The sequence below is a fragment of the Phaethon aethereus genome, assembly GCF_964289735.1.
Source record: "Phaethon aethereus genome assembly, chromosome: 25".
Lineage (NCBI taxonomy): Eukaryota > Metazoa > Chordata > Aves > Phaethontiformes > Phaethontidae > Phaethon > Phaethon aethereus.
In genome coordinates this window covers 5,725,371-5,741,301 of record NC_138601.1, presented here as the reverse complement: position 1 = coordinate 5,741,301, position 15,931 = coordinate 5,725,371, and the positions used below count along the sequence as shown (strand labels likewise).

The 15,931-nt window shown below is 48.9% G+C and overlaps 1 protein-coding gene across 1 annotated transcript; it reads left to right on the top strand.

The window, feature by feature from the left end:
- Positions 1–9,180: 9,180 nt before the first annotated feature.
- CWC25 (CWC25 spliceosome associated protein homolog) lies at positions 9,181–15,375 on the top strand (the record flags this gene model as incomplete). The annotated part of the gene is made up of 10 exons (XM_082010428.1): positions 9,181–9,198; positions 9,516–9,688; positions 9,910–10,146; positions 10,847–10,916; positions 11,437–11,564; positions 11,802–11,871; positions 12,340–12,530; positions 13,114–13,200; positions 13,796–13,957; positions 15,221–15,375. 10 exons carry the CDS (start codon positions 9,181–9,183, stop codon positions 15,333–15,335), a joined length of 1,251 nt encoding a protein of 416 aa, XP_081866554.1. The 3' UTR covers positions 15,336–15,375.
- Positions 15,376–15,931: the final 556 nt, after the last annotated feature.

Sequence of the window (15,931 nt, the reverse complement as noted above, 5' to 3'; positions counted from 1 at the left end):
GTAAAATGAGGGATACTGAGAGGTGTGTTGTGTGTGAGAGGCTGCGCTGCAGGTGTGGTGAGCGCAGGCAGTGGAATGCAGCAGAGCCGCCTGGTCAGTGCCGACGAGGAGCCGTACCTGGCAGTGCTGCACAGGTGGGGGTATAGCTCAGGGGCAGAGCATTTGACTGCAGATCAAGAGGTCCCCGGTTCAAATCCGGGTGCCCCCTCCCTTTTCCTTCCTTTTAGCCAGAAAAAGTTGGTTTGGAGTTTGTTCTTTCAGTGCTTTCCCCAGAAACTGTCTGCAGGCTCCGTCCTCTGTTTGATCAGGTGCTGGGGAGAGCTGAAGCAGCAGATTCGTGCAGGACAAGAGAGCTGACACTGGGGCGTTGGTGAGGAACGAGATGGGCTTTTTGTGAGAAGCTACTTTTTGTCCCAGCATTAATTGGTAGAGGTTTGCTGTGAGGGTCGTTAATTAACAGGGAGGTTTGTGGCGGGAAGTCGAGGGGGAGGCGGGGGTATAGCTCAGTGGTAGAGCATTTGACTGCAGATCAAGAGGTCCCCGGTTCAAATCCGGGTGCCCCCTCGGAGGCCTTTTTTTCTTGGGATTTTGGAAGGCTAGCCAGGAAGACGGGTTCAGCTTCCCCTCCTGTTCATTGCTTTTCACGTTACAGTCGGAGCTAGAAAGTGTGCGGCGGAACACATCAAAAGACTCTGAGGCAGCTGCTGTGTCAAGCTACAGTCCACTGCAAGAGAACAGACTGCACCTCAGAGCGGAAACGGAGCGAGAGCTGGAGAGGAACTGGGCCAAGGCCATCTGAAACACGAAGCACAGAGGCAGTGGCCGTCTCCTGTACTGGAGCCCAGTGCCTCAATGCTTCTTTGTTGCCTATGTTGGCTAGCAACTTCTGCAGCAGGATTTGATTCCTGTGGACAAGAGAGGTCAAAGACTGGGGAAGAACATGCTTTAAACTTTGTTTTGCTGGTGCACAGCTAATAAGCATGCACATGGGGGTATAGCTCAGTGGTAGAGCATTTGACTGCAGATCAAGAGGTCCCTGGTTCAACTCCAGGTGCCCCCTCTTTTCTTCTCCTCCCACCTTCCTTTTGGCAAAACTTGTCACAGAAAGGAGCTGGAGAGCTCTCCCTGGAACTTGGGAGCTTGTGCTGCACATTGAAGGTTGGTTTCTGAGCTCCACCATTGAAGGTACAGAGGCTCTGTCTGCTGGCAAACTGCAGGGATTGTGCACTGTGTGAGTAACTACTCACCGCCTGTGTGTTTTTCTCTCTGTTCTTAATTCTCTGTAGCAATTGTATTTATCATAATTTCTCGTATTTTAACTCCCTGTACTCCCTCTGGCCTGCAGACCAAGAGCCCCCAGGGGTTGTGAAGTAAAGGAATCTAACCAGTGGACATGGAAACTTGTCTGTCTGTAGAAATGTTTTTAAAACCTGCTCGTGAGGGTGCTGTGCCAAGGGGGTATAGCTCAGTGGTAGAGCATTTGACTGCAGATCAAGAGGTCCCTGGTTCAACTCCAGGTGCCCCCTCTTTTCTTTGCCCCCCCCCCCCCCCTTTTGAACAAAACTTGTCACAGAAAGGAGCGGGAGAGCTCTCCCTGGAACTTGGGAGCTTGTGCTGCACAGTGGAGGTTGGTTTCAGCAGTTGAGGTACCCAGCCCCTACCTATAAGGAAAGTGCAGATGTTGTACACTGTGTGAGTAACTACTCACTGTCTGCGTTTACTTTTCTCTGCTTTTAATTCTCTGTAGCAATTGTATTTATCATAATTTCTCGTATTTTAACTCCCTGTACTCCCTCTGGCATGCAGACTAAGAGCCCCCAGGGGTTGTGAAGTAAAGGAATCTAACCAGTGGACATGGAAACTTGTCTGTCTGACAGAAACGTTTCCAAAACCTGCTCATGAGGGTGCTGTGCCAAGGGGGTATAGCTCAGTGGTAGAGCATTTGACTGCAGATCAAGAGGTCCCTGGTTCAACTCCAGGTGCCCCCTCTTTTCTTCTCCTCCCACCTTCCTTTTGGCAAAACTTGTCACAGAAAGGAGCTGGAGAGCTCTCCCTGGAACTTGGGAGCTTGTGCTGCACGTTGAAGGTTGGTTTCTGAGCTCCACCATTGAAGGTACAGAGGCTCTGTCTGCTGGCAAACTGCAGGGATTGTGCACTGTGTGAGTAACTACTCACCGCCTGTGTGTTTTTCTCTCTGTTCTTAATTCTCTGTAGCAATTGTATTTATCATAATTTCTCGTATTTTAACTCCCTGTACTCCCTCTGGCCTGCAGACTAAGAGCCCCCAGGGGTTGTGAAGTAAAGGAATCTAACCAGTGGACATGGAAACTTGTCTGTCTGTAGAAATGTTTTTAAAACCTGCTCGTGAGGGTGCTGTGCCAAGGGGGTATAGCTCAGTGGTAGAGCATTTGACTGCAGATCAAGAGGTCCCTGGTTCAACTCCAGGTGCCCCCTCTTTAGCTGCTTTTTCAGTTTCTTTTTCCAAAACCTCCTCACAGGCAGGCTATGGGGAGACCTTCCTACCCCTCCGAGGTCTTGGAAGTAACTTGTTGATCTAGACTTTCACATTTTTGCTCTCTCTTCTCCTTAAGACTGCACTTATGCACAAATAAGCTGTCTCATCATAAGTGCTGCTGGTCTAGTTTTTCCTGTTTGAGTAATTGCCATTAATTTAAACAGTAAACGACAAGGATAATGTCTGTCCAGAAGCAAGGATCTCTGACGAAATGCTTCCTGAAGGGAGCTGGGGCAGTGAGGTATAAATCAGTCTGTGGCTGTTTTGCTGAAAGGTGTCTTCAGACTCAGGTATTGCTGTCTGGGCGCCCCGGGGCTCGAACTGTCAACCTCTCCAGCCGCAGTCGGAGGCTTTACCCCTGAGCTGTGCCCCCCCCGACGCGGGGTGGTTGGGGAGGGTGTTTGGCGGGAAGAGGTGGCTCAGGGGCGACGCTCCGGGTTTGGAACCGGGAGGTCGCCGGTTCTAACCTGACCCTAGGCTGCCCCCAGAGGAAACCAAACCCCGAGGGGTGTTTTGTGAAGGTGATCTCACAGGAGCAGTTTGGCAGTAAACAGTAAGCCAGGACACGTTTACAATAGTGTTAATTAGAACAACCTGACAAACTTGCCCTCTCAATAATGTCCTGTTCAAAGTACTAACTGCTTCTTTGGGATTGCTTCTACCACCCTCACTTGAAACATACTCAAATCTTGCCTGTCTTAGTTTCCCATGCAAAATAAACTGGTGGTTCACCTTGCAAGCCCAGCAGAATACTGGGGACAATAACAGAAATTGTAAATGATATCATAGGCTCATTTAAGTTGGGAAAGACCCTTAAAAAGCACTCCCACCGGAGGGTATTTTGAGGTAATGGCTTGCTTCTGCTGAGGCAGAGGGGTCCCAACCCCTCAGCAGCCGCGGAATCTGTTCAGCAGCAGGGATGACCAAGATCCCCCTTTCACACGCCACACGGCTCCAGCTCGATGTGGCTGCGGCTGCAACCTCTGCTTGGCGGAGAGCTCTACTCGGCTTTTGCACAAGAGCACCCGAATTTGAGTTGTACCCCTTCTGGGACAGAAACTGACCTGCAGGCCCGCTCACAGCTACATCAGGCCCTGTCCTTACGATACCAGCGGTGCCTGGGGCACCGCACCGGCAGGGAGGCGGGAGCCCCGCCTACTCCACGCCGCTCAACCGGCTCCTTTTCCTGGCGGCTCACGGCAGCGCTTTCGATCTTTTCTTTTTCCCTACCGAAAGCATCGGGAGGCATGGCCGGGCCCGCCTTCGCCCGGGTTCCACTCCGCCGCCTGCGCCCGCCATCTTGCCGGCTCCCCTCAGCGCCGCGGCGGAAGTGACGATCCTGAGCCGCGCCGTGCGGAAGAGGCGCTGGCGGCGACGCGTCGCGTCGTGATGACGCACGTCCAGTCCCGGTAGCCGCGGGGGAAGCGTTCGGCCCGCCGCCGCGATGGGGGGCGGCGACCTGGTGAGGAGGGGCTCGGGGGAGCCGAGCTGGGCCGAGAGGTGCTGAGAGCCTCCCCCGGGGCTCCTGGTGCCGGGCTGGGCTCGCGGGTTCGCCGCCCCAGGCAGCGGGCGCGTCGGTCCCAGCGCGTCTCGGTGGGGTGGGAACGAGCGTGTCGCGTTGTCTGGGCCTCGGCCCCGGAGTGGAAAGGCTGCGGGCGAGCGCGACTCTGGGCGGGCCCGTCCCCGTGGCCCCTGGCAAGGCAAGGCCTGTGGGGACGCGAGAGGGGCCTTTGGCGGCGTTTTATTAACGGTCCCGTCCCGGTCTCTCCGCTCCTGCAGAACTTGAAGAAGAGTTGGCACCCCCAGACCCTGCGCAATGTGGAGAAGGTGTGGAAAGCCGAGCAGAAGACGACTGAGGAGCCACAGTGATGTGAGGATGCGGGCACTGTTGGTGAGGGAGCGTGGGTGACCCCATGGTAGGTGGTTTTCTTCTCAGTGTTGTTGCTTCTCCTTTCTGGAGGAAGTTGTGCATAGGGAAACTTTCCTTAAACTTGCTTGGGGCTTTGTTTGTAACTGTCATGGTGTGGTAATAACGGAGTGTAAACTGTAATTAGTCAGTTGGTCACATGAGAGCTTTTATGTTTGGAGAGACTTATAATTTAGTTCTTCCCCTGTTTCATTAATTTAAATATCAGCTGTGTTTTTGTGTAGCAGCAACACGTAACTTCATGTTAAAAAAAAATATATTGCCAGCGGTTAAGAGTTTAATGTCTCTGATGCTTAAACATTTCCATTAATATGGAAATGTGGGTTTGATGTTTCTTAACCTTCATAGGCTAGCGCCTTAAACTGTCGCTTCAGATCTGCCTGATAGAAAATAAAATGCTCTCGTTTGCAATAGGAAAAGAGAAGTCAGAGTGGATGTATCAGGGATTGTAAAGTATAGTTGTCCTGCAAGATTTAATGATTCCTTTACTTCCTCCTTTTTGGCTCCTGAAGGTGCTTGTAGGGAAGCAGGACCTGCACTGCTGGGCACTCAAGTAATAAAGAACGAGCTTTCAGGCTTATTTCTCTGTACAGCCCTGTTACAAATCCCTTTAGAATGCAACAGTTTGCAGTGGGTCACAAAAATCTGCCTCTCCTCAACAATAGGCCCTTGTCCTCCAGCTCCTGCATGATTTCTTCTAGTCCCGTTACTGAAGCTTGTTTCAGTCCTCAATTTTGGCTCTTCCTCTCTTTCTTGCAGCACTGTGTTCACACATGCAGGGGCAGCTGGCTGGTGGATTATTTCCATAGCTGTGAGGTGGAACAGAGGTCCCTGAACAGGAGTTTGAGCGGTGCAAGTACGTGTCCTTCTCGCAGCTCATCAGGTGGGGTTGTCTGGAGTCAAGTGCTTTGCTTGAGACAGTCACATAAAAATGAATATGAATGTTTTTAAACAGTTCTTTAGTATAACCAAAATGAATCTGCGAAACACTGTGACCTAAGAATTGCTTCTTGGACATTCCCACTGGATGATCGGGAGCTGTGCCCTGGCAGCAGCTGGGCAGAGGAAACTGGAAAAGGATTTATGTGGACTGAGGGACGCTCTCTTCTCTACAGGCCATTCAACGGAGGAGGTGAGTGGTCGTGGCTCCTTCCCAGGGTTCAACGGGGGCTCTGGCTGTCACCACAACTCTCCAAACCTGCGGCAGAAGTCGATATCTTTCGGAGAGGCACTCATCTTTCCAGTCCACTGGTGATGGAGGAGCTGTTCCTCAGACCTGAGGAGAGATGCAGAGACTTGCTTACCAGTAAGAAACCACCACTAAAATAAAGGTGTTCTCCCTTGATCTATTTTAGCAGCTGGTTACTTTTGATTGTGAAGACTTTCTGAGACTTTGGGGCGTTTGTTTTTTGCTGTCCCCAGCCCCCGGCCAGCCCGTCGGGGAGGACAGAGAGGCTATGGGCAGCATGGGAGGTATTGTGGTCTGGTGAGCTGTCTAATGGCAGGGCACGCCCCGAGACGAAACAGAGGTGCAGCCCAGTGCCTTCGTCAGCGTTTTGAAGTCAGTGTTTCAAGGTGCTCTTTTTTCCTCTCCATGATAGGCAGTTTTGGAGAAAGATGAGTGTGAATTGATTGGCTTGGCCGCCTGGGAGCCCGTCTGCAAGTGTGGTGAGAGACCTGGGTGGGTTTAAGGTAAAATGAGGGATACTGAGAGGTGTGTTGTGTGTGAGAGGCTGCGCTGCAGGTGTGGTGAGCGCAGGCAGTGGAATGCAGCAGAGCCGCCTGGTCAGTGCCGACAAGGAGCCGTACCTGGCAGTGCTGCACAGGTGGGGGTATAGCTCAGGGGCAGAGCATTTGACTGCAGATCAAGAGGTCCCCGGTTCAAATCCGGGTGCCCCCTCCCTTTTCCTTCCTTTTAGCCAGAAAAAGTTGGTTTGGAGTTTGTTCTTTCGGTGCTTTCCCCAGAAACTGTCTGCAGGCTCCGTCCTCTGTTTGATCAGGTGCTGGGGAGAGCTGAAGCAGCAGATTCGTGCAGGACAAGAGAGCTGACACTGGGGCGTTGGTGAGGAACGAGATGGGCTTTTTGTGAGAAACTGCTTTTTGTCCCAGCATTAATTGGTAGAGGTTTGCTGTGAGGGTCGTTAATTAACAGGGAGGTTTGTGGCGGGCAGTCGAGGGGCAGGCAGGGGGTATAGCTCAGTGGTAGAGCATTTGACTGCAGATCAAGAGGTCCCCGGTTCAAATCCGGGTGCCCCCTCGGAAGCCCTTTTTTCTTGGGATTTTGGAAGGCTAGCCAGGAAGACGGGTTCAGCTTCCCCTCCTGTTCATTGCTTTTCACGTTACAGTCGGAGCTAGAAAGTGTGCGGCGGAACACATCAAAAGACTCTGAGGCAGCTGCTGTGTCAAGCTACAGTCCACTGCAAGAGAACAGACTGCACCTCAGAGCGGAAACGGAGCGAGAGCTGGAGAGGAACTGGGCCAAGGCCATCTGAAACACGAAGCACAGAGGCAGTGGCCGTCTCCTGTACTGGAGCCCAGTGCCTCAATGCTTCTTTGTTGCCTATGTTGGCTAGCAACTTCTGCAGCAGGATTTGATTCCTGTGGACAAGAGAGGTCAAAGACTGGGGAAGAACATGCTTTAAACGTTGTTTTGCTGGTGCACAGCTAATAAGCATGCACATGGGGGTATAGCTCAGTGGTAGAGCATTTGACTGCAGATCAAGAGGTCCCTGGTTCAACTCCAGGTGCCCCCTCTTTTCTTCTCCTCCCACCTTCCTTTTGGCAAAACTTGTCACAGAAAGGAGCTGGAGAGCTCTCCCTGGAACTTGGGAGCTTGTGCTGCACGTTGAAGGTTGGTTTCTGAGCTCCACCATTGAAGGTACAGAGGCTCTGTCTGCTGGCAAACTGCAGGGATTGTGCACTGTGTGAGTAACTACTCACCGCCTGTGTGTTTTTCTCTCTGTTCTTAATTCTCTGTAGCAATTGTATTTATCATAATTTCTCGTATTTTAACTCCCTGTACTCCCTCTGGCCTGCAGACTAAGAGCCCCCAGGGGTTGTGAAGTAAAGGAATCTAACCAGTGGACATGGAAACTTGTCTGTCTGTAGAAATGTTTTTAAAACCTGCTCGTGAGGGTGCTGTGCCAAGGGGGTATAGCTCAGTGGTAGAGCATTTGACTGCAGATCAAGAGGTCCCTGGTTCAACTCCAGGTGCCCCCTCTTTTCTTTGCCCCCCCCCCCCCTCCTTTTGAACAAAACTTGTCACAGAAAGGAGCGGGAGAGCTCTCCCTGGAACTTGGGAGCTCGTGCTGCATGGTGGAGGTTGGTTTCAGCAGTTGAGGTACCCAGCCCCTACCTATAAGGAAAGTGCAGATGTTGTGCACTGTGTGAGTACCTATTCACTGTCTGCGTTTACTTTTCTCTGTTTTTAATTCTCTGTAGTAATCATATTTATCGTAATCTGTCATATTTAACTCCCTGTACACCCTCTGGCAGACACAAGAAGGTGTACTGCGGCCTGTGAGGTCAAGGAATCTAACCAGTGGACATGGAAACTTGTGTCTGTAGAAATGTTTTTAAAACCTGCTCGTGAGGGTGTTGTGCCAAGGGGGTATAGCTCAGTGGTAGAGCATTTGACTGCAGATCAAGAGGTCCCTGGTTCAACTCCAGGTGCCCCCTCTTTAGCTGCTTTTTCAGAGTTTCTTTTTCCAAAATCTCCTCACAGGCAGGCTATGGGGAGACCTTCCTACCCCTCCGAGATCTTGGAAGTAACTTGTTGATCTTTTGCCAAGCATGAAATGGGACTTTCACATTTTAACCCTCTCTTCTCCTTAAGACTGCACTTATGCACAAATAAGCTGTCTCATCATAAGTGCTGCTGGTCTAGTTTTTCCTGTTTGAGTAACTGCCCTTAATTTAAACAGTAAATTATGAGGATAATGTCTTTCCAGAAATGTTTTCTGAAGGGAGATGGGTCAGTGAGGTATAAATCAGTGTGTGGTTGGTTTGCTGAAGGTAGTCCCCAGTCTCAGATATTGCTGTGTGAGTGCCCCGGGGCTCGAACTGTCAACCTCTCTAGCCGCAGTCGGAGGCTTTACCCCTGAGCTGCGGACCCCCCGACGCGGGGTGGTTGGGGAGGGTGTTTGGCTGGAAGAGGTGGCTCAGGGGCGACGGGCCGGGTTAGGAACCGGGAGGTCACCGGTTCTAACTCCACGCTGGGCCCCCGCCAGAAGCACGCAAACCTCGCCGGGCTCTTTGTGAAGGCGGTTGTGTAACACCGCGACGAGCTCTCGCTCTGAGGTACCCAACCCGAGACACCTCCCTCGACGTATCGGCGAGTGATGTAGGTAAAAACCGACTTGCAGGCCCGCTCACAGCTACATCAGGCCCTGTCCTTACGATACCAGCGGTGCCTGGGGCACCGCACCGGCAGGGAGGCGGGAGCCCCGCCTACTCCACGCCGCCCAACCGGCTCCTTTTCCTGGCGGCTCACGGCAGCGCTTTCGATCTTTTCTTTTTCCCTACCGAAAGCATCGGGAGGCATGGCCGGGCCCGCCTTCGCCCGGGTTCCACTCCGCCGCCTGCGCCCGCCATCTTGCCGGCTCCCCTCAGCGCCGCGGCGGAAGTGACGATCCTGAGCCGCGCCGTGCGGAAGAGGCGCTGGCGGCGACGCGTCGCGTCGTGATGACGCACGTCCAGTCCCGGTAGCCGCGGGGGAAGCGTTCGGCCCGCCGCCGCGATGGGGGGCGGCGACCTGGTGAGGAGGGGCTCGGGGGAGCCGAGCTGGGCCGAGAGGTGCTGAGAGCCTCCCCCGGGGCTCCTGGTGCCGGGCTGGGCTCGCGGGTTCGCCGCCCCAGGCAGCGGGCGCGTCGGTCCCAGCGCGTCTCGGTGGGGTGGGAACGAGCGTGTCGCGTTGTCTGGGCCTCGGCCCCGGAGTGGAAAGGCTGCGGGCGAGCGCGACTCTGGGCGGGCCCGTCCCCGTGGCCCCTGGCAAGGCAAGGCCTGTGGGGACGCGAGAGGGGCCTTTGGCGGCGTTTTATTAACGGTCCCGTCCCGGTCTCTCCGCTCCTGCAGAACTTGAAGAAGAGTTGGCACCCCCAGACCCTGCGCAATGTGGAGAAGGTGTGGAAAGCCGAGCAGAAGCATGAGGCTGAGCGGAAGAAGATCGAGGAGCTGCAGCGGGAGCTGCAGGAGGAGCGTGCACGTGAGGAGATGCAGCGATACGCTGAGGACATGGGCACTGTGAGGTGAGGCGGTGGGCCCCAGACGGGTGGTTACCAGCCCTGCCCATCGCTGGGCCACGAGTAATGTGTGGTGAGGTGGTCCAGGTGCTCGCGGTGCCTCTGAGAGTGCCTTCAGTTTAATGTCTCTGATGCTAAAACGTTTCCACTCACCTTCATAAGCCAGTGCCTTAAAATGTAACTTTAGAACTGTGAGAAGGCAAATAAGATGGTCTTGTTTGCAACAGGAAAAGAGAAGAGAAGTTGGAGTGGATGTACCAGGGTCCTGGAGGCATGGTCAACAGAGAGGAATACCTTATGGGTCGCCCTGTGGACAAATACATCTTTGAGAAGACAGAAGACAAGGATGCAGGCTGTTCCAATGAGACCGGTCTTCTCCCAGGCTCCATCTTTGCCAAGTCAGGTGCCAATTCTGTCCTGGATATGGCTAACAAAATCCGGGAGGACCCACTTTTCATGATAAGGTACTAAATGTGGAGCTAAAAGCCGTAGTAGATGAGGCAAAGCATCAGTATTAGCAACTGTTATCTTCCTTATAATTACCACTATTGTGTCTGTTCCTCAAAACTATGTCTGCCTCTTGGTGAGTTCTAGGCTGTCGGTGGCAGTCCTGGCTGCAGAGAGGTCATCAGCCACTTAAATGATAGTAGGATTTTGATTGTGTGTTCTAGACACAGCGACATAATGTCAAATAACATATTTGAGTCAATTTGCTGCTTTTTGATAATTTTGCTGTTGTGATTTCAAATCTAAGATTTTGTGATCTGAGAGATCTGATGATCATTATATAGATCATCTAGCTTGAAGTTGGTAAATGCATATGAATGCAAAGATTGGTGTTCCGCATTGATTCATCTCTGCCAGCTTAGCTCACCTTTTCGTGTGGATGTGATTATATCTGGTCTGCTCTGAGAGTTCAGGCATTTATAAGCATTGTAGGCAGAATGATGGTAACAGAATAAATTTTTGTTTACACTACTAGTTGCACTCTTAAGTGGAGAAGAAAAGGACAGACTCGTCCTTAGTTGGGTCTATTTTGCTGAATGTACATAACTTGCCTGTTTTGCTCCTTTATGTGTTTTTAGAGCTTGCACTTGATTGGTATCTTTCATGAAAATATGCTATTTTCAGTTGTTTTAAAATACTAAATTTTTTCTGCTTTAGAAAGAGGGAGGAGGAAAAGAAGAGAGAAGTTTTGAATAATCCTGTTAAAATGAAGAAAATCAAAGAATTGGTAGGTGTATCTCAGTACTCTTTTACAGACTCAAAGCACAAGAGTACTCTCCTGAACCAAGGAGAGTATGATAGGTCAAAATGGTATCATTTAGGATAAGGAGCTGAGTCCCATTTCCTGACTCTTTCACAGGAAAAAAAAATTGTGCTTTCTGTATTCCAGATATAATAGAACAAGGTTCTCTATCAGTCTCTCTGCAGGAACCAATTTCTCTTCCTTTCAGGTCTAGTGTTATTTTGCTCCTCTTGCTCTCCCAGTGTGCTTTTTTTTTTTAGCTAGCGATTAATTGTTGGTTTAGTACCAAAGAGTCATTGCAGACATAGGATTTGACATGCAGTGATACCAAACTGACACTAGGGAAGACTCTATTAAGCTCTTTAGTTTTGAGAGAGGACTTTAAATGGTTTAGGTTTTGTTTTGGGAGCCTTTCCACGAGAACTTTGACCCTTGCCTTCTGATACTGACTGCCCAAGCGTAGGGACATTAATTGTTACTAATGAAACAGTGTCTTGCTTTATAGCTGCAAAACAGTTTAGATAAAAAAGAGAAAAAGAAGAAGAAAGAGAAGAAGAAGAAGCACAAGAAACATCGACGTCGCAGTTCTAGCAGTGAAAGTGACAGCAGTGATGAGGAGCGAAGCAAAAATAAGTATGTTTTGAGGTTTTGTAGTAAAAATACCTTGTTTCCTGATGAAGTTACCTGTTTTTCATGTCATCTTTCAAATCCTCCTCAAATCCTCTAATTAATGCTCTTCATTGGTCTAAATGTTTTTTTATTGTTACTTTATTGGCTTCGTATCACTAAATTATTTTTATGACATTTTAATGTTAAAAAATATTCTTGAATTTCATTTGCTTCAAAAGTACTGTTCTGTCTTCTCTTTAGGTCTCAGAAGAGGATGAACAGTTCTTCCTGGAAATCTGCACCTTACAAAGTCCCAGGATATGGCTTGCAGGTAAGTACATGTGTTTCGCACAGCTGTTTTAGTAGCAAGTGCCCTGAGTTAGGGAAGAGCAAGAGTTTTGGTAGCTTGTTGCAAAACTGCTTCACCAGCTAGAAGAGGATTCTGAGTGGGTCATGGTATAATAAAGTTCAGATTCAATTTGGAGCCATCTCACCTTGAAACTAAAGTGTTTCAAATCCCAGTAGGACTTTTGTATGCTCTGAATTCAAGTTAAGTTTTACTTATTTTCTCTTCAGAGTCACACATCAGTTCAAATACTCTGTTTTGGCAGTTTCATTTACTGAACATCATACGGAGATGATCTTTTCAGACACAGGTGTTAATAAGAACCTGGGAAGTGAGACAAGTAAACACATAGCACAACGTACTCTCCTTCCTCTGCTTAGCCTAGTCTGAGGCCTTACACTGTTGTTGTGCTCTTACAAGACATCTCTCCTGAAAGACACTTTTGAATTCCAGGTTAGAGACTCTGACCAGAGTCGCAGGTCTCGGAGCTCTCCAGCTGCCGGCCAGGAGAGGGCCCCCCACAAGCACCGGGATCGCTCCAGGTCCAGGAGCCAGTCCCGCTCCCCTCAGAGACGCTCTAGCAAGAAGAATTCAGAACAGTCTGGGTGCAGGGGGTCAAGATCGCCTTCTAGACACAGTAAACAGTGAGTGTGGCTAACCTGGATAATGTAAACTTAGGGCTGCTGTTGGGGGAGTTCTCTAGAATCAAAATCCCTCTTATTCAGTCTCCTTCTACCACTTAAGAATTCCGACCACGTTATTGCTCAGTTCTGGGTGTAAAGGCAGGAGCTGTGCAGTTGTGCAAGAGTGCGGAAGCACACAAGTTAGCTCCTGGAGGGGCCAGGAACAATTGCTAACTGCAATTGCACTCTCCATTTGGGACGCCCTCCTTCTAGATACACCGTTTGATTATTGCTTGTCATTGTGCTTTATTTGGGCTAACAATTCTCTTTAAAGGGTATAATTGTTGAATTATCTTTACTAAATGCTGATAAAGTCAGGTACCAGGTATTTATTGTTTGCTGATGAAATAATTAAAACTGAGTAACAATAGATGGAAATTCACAGTATCTTAAGAGTCAGTAGAATTTGTTTTCACAGTGGATGGGTAACAGTCCTGCAGTTATAGGAGACGTTTTGGTTTCAGAATGTATACAGAAAGTCCAGGGAAAGTTTAGAGATGTGATAATGTATCTGTGCTAAAAAGAGGATATTTCTGGGTTACAGACATAGCAATCGGGAGGAGAAAGGGAGAGCTAGAACCCCTTCCCCTAAAAAGAGCTATCGACGACAGCATACTCTGGGTTACACAAGGTAAGCAAGATCTTGTTCCTGTGCTTTCGGATGGAAGTTGCCCTGGTGATTGTGAAACAGCTGGGTGTAATCTGTGAACTAAATTTTATTCTGTTGAGTATAGCAGATTGGATTGGATGTCCAGAAAGTCAGGCAGACAGTCCTGAAGTGCTCAGTTTGGTGCTCTTGAGCTTGATTGTTAGCCAACACCTTGGACAGCTTCCCAAAGCAGCTCACATGGTTGCTGGTTCTCCATGTGTCTCGCATCACTGTGCAAGGCAGTAATGTGAAGTCAGTCTTTGTCCCACGGACTGTTAATTAGAAGCATTCTGTTTCACTGTCATCAGGAAAATATGACCCCGACAGCATCATCTTACCAGTCAGTTAAACACAAGAAGGCTGAAAAGAGGGAGAAAACACTCTTTCTTGAGGGTGTGGTAAAGCAGAACATTTGGACGTGTACTTACAAGCTTTGCTGATTTGCTATCAAAGAAGAAACCATGTTAACCACTCCTAATTTTGGGGATTATAAATCATCTTAAAGAATGGAAAGCAAGAGGGGGGTGGGGCCCAGTGTGATGTTGATTCACAGCCGTGATGTTTTCTACACAAACAGAAAGATCTCTCCAGAGGAGCTAGAGCGTAAACGCCAGGAAATGATGGAAAATGCCAAGTGGCGGGAAGAGGAGAGAGCAAACAACCTTAGGAAACACCGAAAGGAGGAGGAGCTGGAGCGGGAACTGGAGAAACTCGACTCCAGAGATGGGAAGTTCTTCAAGTGAGTGTATTTTATTACCTGCTTTTTCATTCAAGGGAAATACAGGCCACAGCTGCTCAGGAGTGAGTGATGGCCTCAACATTTGAGGTGTTTTGGGTTATGGTATAGGATCCATCTCTACTGTGTTGTACAGTAGAACTAGTTGACATCTACTGTTCCCAAATTCTCTTCTTAACCCAAAAGATAGCTGTTTCTGTGATGGCCTTGGTAGTCAGACTTGGAAACCGGTGATCAGTTATTTTTTGTCACCCTGTAGAAGGCCTAGTAGTGTTTTACATGCAGATGTTAAAAAGTTCTCAGTTTTTTAGGATCTTGCAACAGTTCTAGGCCTGCAAGTCCACTGGGAGTCCATGTGCCAAGAGCTTGTGCTCAACAAGAAATAAGATCATTTCTAATTTCTAAATACAGGTGGTAACTTACAGTCCCTTGTGCACATGGCAGGCAAAGGAAATTGGAGTGGCACAAGGCCTTCCAGAAAGTGCAGTGGTGTGTGAGAAAGATCCTATGGCCAGTGTTGTATATTTTGGAGTTGCTGCAATGTAGTATTCTCCAGACTCTATAAATTGATCAGAGAATGTACACTTAATTCCTGAAGCCGCCTAGAACTAGGATCACATAAAAGGGTGCCTTAAAATCACAACAGATTTTCTCCATGAGCGAAATATTTTGTGGAGAGGGATTTTTGTGTGTTTCCCTGCACAGAAGAAACTGGTTGAGCTGACAGACTGTGTTTATTGGCATGTTGTTTGAAGAGGGAGATGGGCAGGAGGAGATCATTCAGAAAAGCACAGCAGTGTCATCTGAAGTAGTAAAAGTAAGTGAGTGTCACAAGCATCCCATCTCCCTCCTATAGCTAATGTAGTCATTTACAGCACAAGCTCTGGCGTTTGGGCTCCCAGAGGACCTCTGCCCTCAGTTCAGGAACACATTGCTTTTCCCTCATTTGCTTCACAGAAAGCAACCAAGTCCCCTGTGGCAGATGCATTTGTAATTAACAGTTAGTTATATTTGGAAGATGGAGGAGACTTGAGAGCTACTGAAAATACATTTCTGAGCACTGACCTTAAATAAGGCATTGAATCTGTTACAGGCCAAACTAAGAGGTATTCAGTTCTTTCAGTGCAGACTTTAATAGGAAATAATTGGCTGGGTTTTATGTTAGATTGACTTAGGTAGATGACTTGGAGAGGATGAATCCTGCTGGAAGTGGTGTAATGTTTGGAAACAGATTCTGATTTCTTTTGTTGGTTCAATTTTCTGCAGTCGCTTAAAACTAGAGAGTGCATCTACTTCCACCCTAGAAGATCGGGTAAAACGCAATATACACTCCCTTCAGAGAACTCCTGCTGCCTTGGAAAAAAACTTTATGCAGAGATGAAACTTGTTCTTCCTCTGCTCCTGTGCAGAAGTTAAATGGACACTTATTCCCAAAGGTGAGAGACATCCCTCCAGCACAGACTTACTGCTCTTTACAGGAACAGTTACCATCTCTCAGAGAGGCGCTGGATTTCTGTGCTGCAGCCCACAGTGTGTTCTGGACTCCTGGCGTTGTAAATATATTTGTAATGAGTATGACCTTGCAAGCAAACCTTTGCTGGAGAACTCGTGAGCCTTTGTATTCTATTTTTAACATATTGCCAGATATTTTCCTTCTCTCTCCACCTTGACTGGTATCATTTTCATAGTTATTACCAGCTTATGCCAGGTGGTAACTGCTTTCTACATTGGGCAGGTTGTCCAAGCTTTTTATCTGACAGAGCAAAACACCTATTTTTGTTAGTCCTTAAAAGTCGGAGCAGAACAAATTCACATGTGAGTTAATTTAATGGAATTCGATAAAGCTACACAAGTGACACACACAGCCCTGCTCGATACTGTCACCATTTCAGGTGTGGGTTTGGAGGGTGATGTTAGACGAGTCTGCAAAATACCTGTAGCTGTTATTTGGTTGCTCAGAGATTTGAATGATGTTTG